This window comes from Octopus bimaculoides, chromosome 11 (assembly GCF_001194135.2).
Source record: "Octopus bimaculoides isolate UCB-OBI-ISO-001 chromosome 11, ASM119413v2, whole genome shotgun sequence".
NCBI classification, from domain to species: domain Eukaryota; kingdom Metazoa; phylum Mollusca; class Cephalopoda; order Octopoda; family Octopodidae; genus Octopus; species Octopus bimaculoides.
The window spans coordinates 40,578,172-40,586,255 of NC_068991.1; the positions used below are offsets into that span (position 1 = coordinate 40,578,172).

General features: G+C 36.7%; 2 protein-coding genes across 5 annotated transcripts in view; both read left to right on the top strand.

Moving 5' to 3' along the window:
• The first annotated feature begins 3,407 nt into the window (after positions 1 to 3,407).
• Positions 3,408 to 8,084, top strand: part of LOC128249114 (histone-lysine N-methyltransferase SETMAR-like) — a 5,894-nt gene continuing 1,217 nt past the window's right edge. The window contains exon 1 of the mRNA XM_052971974.1: positions 3,408 to 3,437. Within this exon, the coding sequence (XP_052827934.1) occupies positions 3,408 to 3,437 (30 nt within the window). The remainder of the gene's footprint in view (positions 3,438 to 8,084) is intronic.
• Positions 6,958 to 8,084, top strand: part of LOC106868476 (uncharacterized) — a 79,982-nt gene continuing 78,855 nt past the window's right edge. For all 4 annotated transcript variants that reach the window (XM_014913757.1, XM_014913758.1, XM_014913759.2 and 1 more), the window contains exon 1: positions 6,958 to 7,475. The gene's annotated coding sequence lies outside the window, so the exon portion shown is untranslated. The remainder of the gene's footprint in view (positions 7,476 to 8,084) is intronic.

Sequence of the window (8,084 nt, forward strand, 5' to 3'; positions counted from 1 at the left end):
GTAAATAGCAGCAGATCTGAAAAAATAGTGTTATGGGTACAGAGAAATATTTGGTTATATATATATATTGGGTCATCCCATGAATAATGCGTTTTTTTTCAATTGCATGAACTTTAAGTCAGAGGGGGATGGGATAAACTACCTGCATCAACTTGCTATAAAAGCAGGTAGTAATTTTACCTTGTATTTATTCTTAGTGCAAGTTTTGAAGAGTGCAGTTCGATTTTAACAGTTATTTTTTCAAAACTATAATGGAAGTGAAAAAGGATTATATGCAGCATATTTTGCTTTATGAGTTCAATAAAGGCAACAATGCAATGGAAAGTGCAAAGAATATTAATGCAGTATATTGGGATTTGACAATAAGTGTGAGCCAGTAACAATGGTGGCACCAGAATTCTGAGCCAGAAACTACAGCCTAGAAGATGAGCCTCATCTTAGAAGATCTGTACAGCTTGACAAGGATGTCTTTCAAATCCTGGTGGAACAAAATCCCATTGTAACTGTTGAGGAACTAGCAGAGAAGCTTGGATTTGGTCATTCAACCATTCATCGACACTGCATGCTGTCAGAGAAGTCAGCAAATCGGGTCAATGGGTTCCTCACAAACTTTCTGAGTTTAATCACGTGCAGAGAATGAATGTGTTCTCTTCTTTTTTATCACATCTCACGAATGAACCTTTTTTTGGACCAAACAGTGATGAAAAATGGGTTCTCTATAAAAATGTCAAGCGCCGAAGTCAGTGGGTAGGGAAAGGAGAAACACTAGCACCCCAGGCTAATGAAGGTCTTCACCCACATAAAGTGTTGTTATCTGTTTCGTGGGATATGAAAAATTTAGTCCACTTTGAACTTTTAAACCCAAACCAAACAATAACAAAGGAGATCTACTGTGAGCAGCTTAAGTGAGTGCTAGAAGAAAAACAACCATCATTCATTTCAAGACGAAAGGTGTTCTTCCATCAGGATAGTGCTCGGCCACATACAGCAAGGATGACATTCCAAAGGCTGGAGCAGTTTGAATGGGAAATGATGCACTACCCACCATATTCGCCAGACAATGCTCCATCTGATTATCATTGTAATTCATTGAATAAAAGAAATACTTATATGACCAGACATGTGTTAGAGCCCTCTACCTGCAAGGAAACATTCTCACAAACTTTCTTTCCAGGTGCTGAAATCTGTCCCCCACTTTCCCACTCACTCCTCCTTTCATAGCCATCATGTTTGAGCAGCCACCATCAATGTGGACACAATGACAGTTCCAGTGAGATTGTTGAAATGTTAAAGAGGAGGAAAGTAGGTGTGTACTGTATGGAAGGTGTTAGATGAAGTGGAGCCTCAACCTGACTCCTCACAGGCAAGGAACAAAGGCTGGCAATAGTGAAAGTGTGGGCTATGTAAACAGTTTTTGCAGAGAAATAGGCAGATAAAGTGATTGAGGTAGAGTGTGTGACAAGGGTAATTAATGCTTAAATATGTCTTGGAAAATGCAACAGTGACACATTAAGGCTGTGACTGATGCAAACTTACAGCAAAACTGAGGGTGATGTAGTGGTGAACCAGTGAGGCAGACAGAGCCTTAACAGGGATAAAACAGACTTGGAAAGAGTCTAAGAATGGGGGTAGCAGAGAATTATAAAAGTTAGCCAGAAGAGAAGCTGGGTAAAAGGGTTTTTTAACAAGAAGAGAAGCAGAAAGACAGAGGTTTGCTAACGTTCCACAAAGTGAGGATCAGAGACATGTTCCAAATTGCAAGGCAGTGTATCAGAAAGAATTAAAATGTTGTGGGAGAGAAGTATGTACAGACGGATGGATAATGGTACATTTGCACCTTGTGATTTTAAGAAAAAAGAGGCATGGAAATGCTGCTATGATAGGAGAATAAGTGGAGAATGTATGGGAGAAAAGTCTTCTTGGTGTAGATCTTACATTGGGACCAGCCAGCCATTCTAAAAGACACCAGTGTAATAGATAAAGCAATTAAGGATATGAAGAACAGGAAAAATTCCTGGACCATCAGAAATTACTGCTGAGAAGCTTAAAATATCTGGAAGTGTAGGGTTTGGCTTAGTTACCCAAATGGTCAGTCACAATATACCAGAAGGTGTCATCCACAATGGCTGGCATAACAGTATTATAGTCAACTTTTACAGAGGCAAAGATGCCTTAACCCTTTAGCATTAAGGTTATTCTGTCTAATATAATGCTTTTATATTCACATTGTTTTGAATTAATCATGCATTATCTTATTGTATTAAGATTTCAATGATGTACTTGCTTATTTTTAGTATGACATTGTAGGGTAAGTGTGAGAAGCTGAATATGGTCAGTGTATACATAAAACAGGTATAACATTTGGACTGGATATGTTTGGTTTACATGCAAAAGGATTAAAGAGAAGTAATTACAGAGGTATTAAATTACTGGATAAGGTCATGAAAATTATGGAATCAGTTTATAGCTCAAGTCATTAGGAAGAGAATTAGATTACATAAGACGCAGTTTGGTTTTGTGCCAGAAAGAAGCATTACTGATACTCTTTTCCTGGTGAGGCAACTGCATTGTACTTGGCATTTGATGACTAGGAGAAAGTTTTCAGCAGAGTCCCTTGCACTATGATCTGATGGTCACTGTGGAAGCTAAGCATAAGCAGAAATGAGAGTTAGCAATGATAATAGTGATTAATGCAGTATGCAGTAGAAATTCAGCAGGAATCAGTCCTTAGTCCCTTTCTATTCATCATAACAGAGGAACCTAAAATCAGATCCCCATGGGAACTGCTGTATGTTGATGACCTCATTTTCATGGCTGAATCCATAATAGGATTAGAAATAAAATTTCAGGTGTAGAAGCAAAACATAGAATCAAAGAGCCACAAAGTTAACTTAGTAAGGACCAAAATTTTAATAAGTAGGAAAACAGACAGGACTCTTCCATCATGGAAATGATCTTGCTCAATGTGTAAAAAAAGATGTAGGTAGATATTTCATACAGTGTACCCAGTGCAAACTACAAACACACAAGAGCTGCAGTAATATCAGAGGCATTAGCAGAGAAAGACTTTGTATGTGGCAGATGCATAGGAGCAATAAACATTAAGAGCAAATGAGAAATATAATTTCTCAAATGCCCAGGTTTCCTAGAAATATTAAATAACTTTTTGTTATCTAGGTGGCCTAATTAGCAAGTCTTTATTTGGTCAGCTTTTTTGTGGCTACAATCTTTTTATCTTTTACATAATTCAGTCATTGGACTGTGGCCTTGTGATATTAAGGAATTCTTTTTGTTCCTACTGCTTTCATAGATTCCCATGACTCTCTATTGCCATCCAAATCCATTATTATGAATTTGAATTGGGAGCTTCAGTCATAGTGAATCTTTCATTAGCTGATTACACAACCATGGATGCCACCCCTATGGATGTATTGCAGGTTAGTCTATTGATAGAGCTTGGTGATCCTGATCGTTGATCTTCTAGGATTCTTTCATTCAGCATCAATGTAAGAAGCACCGTTGCTTCAGGTGAGCTCTCCACTACCTCTTCACAAGTCACTATGCTGCAGTCCCATGATTTCACCATATCCCTGGCAGGGTAGCTGAACAGATGCTATGCCTTGTCAAAGGCCAGCCCTTAACTATGCAGGGCATGGTTATCCACTACATGAGGTATTTTCAAAATACTTACATACCCAAATAATAATATTGCTAATTATCAAAAGATAAGGTAATTAGAAGAGAGAAAATATGACCTTGGCTGATGGCAATACCAATTGCAAAAACAAAAATAACCAGTCTGAATTAGAGGAACATTTGATGTTGCAAATATAGAGATGTTGATTAAAGAAAAGAATAGAAAATTACCAATCAAGCTTAAAATATGGCTGGCTCTAATGTCTGCTGTAACCCAAATTATGAAAATGTTTCACTTAAATCAACTCCAGTACTTTTTTAAAAACCTAGTTTTTATTCTGTAGGTCGCTTTTTGTCAGACCACTAAGTTAGTGGGATGTAAACAAATCAAGAATGGGTGTCAAATGGTGGTGAGGGACAAAAACATGATGATACACACACACATATATAAATAAATACATATACATACATATATATATTAGGAGAGTATTGTAGTTCGCTTGAAGCATTGTGTATTGTTTGTAAAGAATAAAAAGTTTAGAATGGTATAACAATGCACTATAATACAAAAAATGTGGGTAGCACAACAAGACCGTTACACGTCTACATCAAAGAACATCTGAACACGAGAACCTCCTCCTTCAGAAAACATCTAGACAGATGCCGGAACACTGATAAAAGCATAACAGTCACAATTGAGGCCAATGAAAGAAATTTGGGTAATTTAAGAATTAAGGAAGCTCTACTCATACACAGACTAAGACCCCAAATTAACAACAGGCTAGAAGTTGGTAATCAATATATTATTTAGCTACATCTGGATGTCTGTAGGTTCATTCTTAATAACATGCTCATGTATTGTTTATAACAAAAAAAAGAGCAAAAAAAGAGAAACTGCACATATAACACACAACTTAGAAGCAGCGCCACAGATGTACCAACACACACGAGATTGAGACATAGCCAACCTCACGCACTTCTCATGAGAAATTCCAGAAGAAGCTTTGTGAGACCACTACTGAGACACTTCCGAAAAAAAGAAAACCGTTGGAAAACAGTTTATAGCAGAGACTCCATCTAAGAATATCTGAAGAAGGAATTATAATTCCGAAATATCATCGGACTATAGATAACCAAATTACAACAGGTATATAGTCCATTTTTTGTATTATAGTGCATTGTTATACCATTCTAAACTTTTTATTCTATATATATATATATATTCTTTTATTCTTCTACTTGTTTCAACCATGTGGCTGCGGTCATGCTAGAACACCACCATGGTTTTGCACCATTACATATGATTATCCTTCGATTGATTTCCTCATCACCACTTCTGTATGTGCCTTTGTCCCAGCAGTTGACCCATTTGGTGTATGAGGGAGTTTGACTCCGCTGCCCTCATCTGTATCTCATGCTGAGCCATTGGTTCATCCAGCATTGTGGAGAGAAAGATGTCTAGTTCCTTTTTGAAGACATCTATGTCCACATTATGTAGATTTCTTAATTTTTGTGACAGGGCATTGAAGAGCTGTGGGCCTTCGAACCCTAGGCTATTGCAGTACCTGGTCCTAAATTTAGATGGAGGGGATAATATCTTTCATACAATACAACAGCATCCAGTTCAGGCATTTGTATAACACTCAATGCTGAACTTAGGTACTTGGCCTTCTCGAGTTTTCTATATGTAGATTATTACAAACCTGTTGTGCCTTTGCTCCATGGAGTAGAGTCATAGTTTTTTCAGCCTCTCCCTGTAACTCATCTGCTGCACTTTACAATCTTTTTTAGTGTAGTGATGTTGGACTGCTTCAAGTTCTATGTGGTGACCATAGCTGAGAGCAGTAGTTCAGGTGGCTGAGAAGAAAGGTCCTCTACCGGATCAACATAACTTCTTGGTTTCTTGTCTTGAAGGCCCTTAATATCCATCCTGCCAGTTGTCCACACTTTGCTGCTATCTTGGTAATGCGCATATGTATATATATATACATACATATATATATATACATATATGTATATACATACATACATATATACACATATATATGCATATACATAATAAAAATATATTTATACTCATATATTGAGTGTACACACATACACACACACACACACACACATATATATATATATATATATATATATATATATATATATATATATATATATATGAGGAGGTACCATGGCCAATGAGATGTATCCAAGGCACGGTTATTGCTAGTTGCTAGTTGATGACATACATATACATAGATATACTAGAATATTTTGTAGACAAACTTTGGAAGCACCAAATGTGTTGGTATTTTATAAACAAGAAAGTAAATTTCAAAAGCGGTATGGCTGCAATAACGGCAGAGAAAGTTTGGGTATTTAACTCCAGAAGACAGAAAAAAAAATTGCCAGCAGGAAAGTATGGGAATTTACACCCTGTACCCCTCAGAAACTGGCTGAGTGCTCTAGCCATTAAGACAAGTGACCCCTAACAACAATTACTGTCAATATTAATGTTAAAGACACATACATACACACACACATATATACACACATATGTATACATACACCTATATATACATACATAGACACATGCGCACACACACACATAAACGATGAGCTTCTTTCAGTTTCTGTCTATCAGTTACACTCAAAGGGCTTTGGTTAGCCCAGGGCTATATAGTAGAAGACACTTGCCCAAGGTGCCACACAGTAGGACTGAACCTGGAACCATGTAGTTGGGAAGCAAACTTCTTACCACATAGCCATGCCTGGATGTATTTCTTTCAGAGAGTTTGCAATGTTGGTAAGTATATACCTCCTGTCCCTATCCTGGAGGTGGGCAACATCATTGTCGTCAGTGAACATGTTGGCTGATGTACATACGACTTCTCAGTTGCTTTGATTTTATAACATCTACATATTTTTCAGTAAATGTATGCCTCTGCCCTGTTATGCCTGTGATTGTATTTGGTCTTTGCTAGCTCCCATCATCTGGAGACAATGTGATTGATGTTTCTCCATATTTTCCATAGATTTTGCATTGTGGATCTCTTCCATCCATGAAGATGAGGATAATAGAATCTGATTGCAAGACTTTGATCTTATGCACAGATTAGGTCCACGTCTGCACCCTACATCTGCTTTGGGTAGTTCCTGTGCATTACCTTGTCACTGATCGTTTTCTGTAGTTGAAGCTGTCGCCTCGTATTCCAATAAGCAAATGCCATCACAAAATAGGCGCCAACCTATTTAGATGGACATGGTCAATATGCAAATACAAGGCCCCGGATGTGAAATAAGTAAAACGAAAACGAGGCTTTTAACCGGCAAATTCAGTTTACGAAATGCTTTCGTCGCCCATGTTTAGCTTTAACGGAAGGAATTCGATATGTATCTATTGAGATACACATATATATATCTACGTACATATTGATAAATATGTATTTATTTACTTCATGTACACGGCTTATTCCTTTTCAAAGCTTCCCTGGCTGTTTTATTTCTTTTATGTTCACGTATATAGTTATATATATATATATATATATTAATAAAAGATATAAATAGTCACAGAAGTATGAGGTGTACCTGAATTGTAAAATTCTCTTTCTCTCGCTTTGTCGCCCACATATATATATATATATATATATATATACCCTTTCGTTAAAAAAAAAAGACTTGTGCGATACTAAAGCGAATTTGCCTGTGAAAATCTCTCATTTCGTAGTAATATTTCGTATTCTTATCAACAAACGTTGATAAAATAAGTAGCAGTCAAATTCTGTGATCAATTTAATCGATTAATCTCACTTCAAAAATTGAGACTTTGTGCCTATGTTAAAAATCAGGTAATTGTACTGTTTACATATAGAAAATAACATGTTCGACTTTAAATTTGGATTGGTCTTAAAAACTTATAATTTTGCAAACATTTTTCATCTTTTTTCTTGCTTATGATACTCATTAACACCTGGATTTTCACGAAAAAAGGTAAAAGTGCGCCCTAACATGAACACAAAGCACCTTATATATGTGTGTGTCGTTCTGTCTGTGTCCCCCACCACCGCTTGATACCTGGTGTTAGCGTGTTTACGTCCCCATAACTTAACAGTTCCACAAAAGAGTCTGATAGAATAAGTACCAGGCGTAAAAAAAAAAGTATTGGGGCCAATTCATTTGACTAAAATTCTTCAAGGTGGTGCCCCCAGCATGGCCACAGTCTAATAACTAAAACAAATAAAAGGTAAAGAGATTAAATATATAGTGTAGGAATTGTGTCTGCAAATAGATGCACGACTGCTACTGTTATATTGTTTGAGGTCCACTAGATTTTCATAATCCAGTCTGCCTTCTATACAGAGTAGTAGGGCTCCAAAGATCATAATGGTGAAATGCATGTAGGAACTATTATATAAACATGTGTTTATCCTTATTTCTCATATATATATATATATATA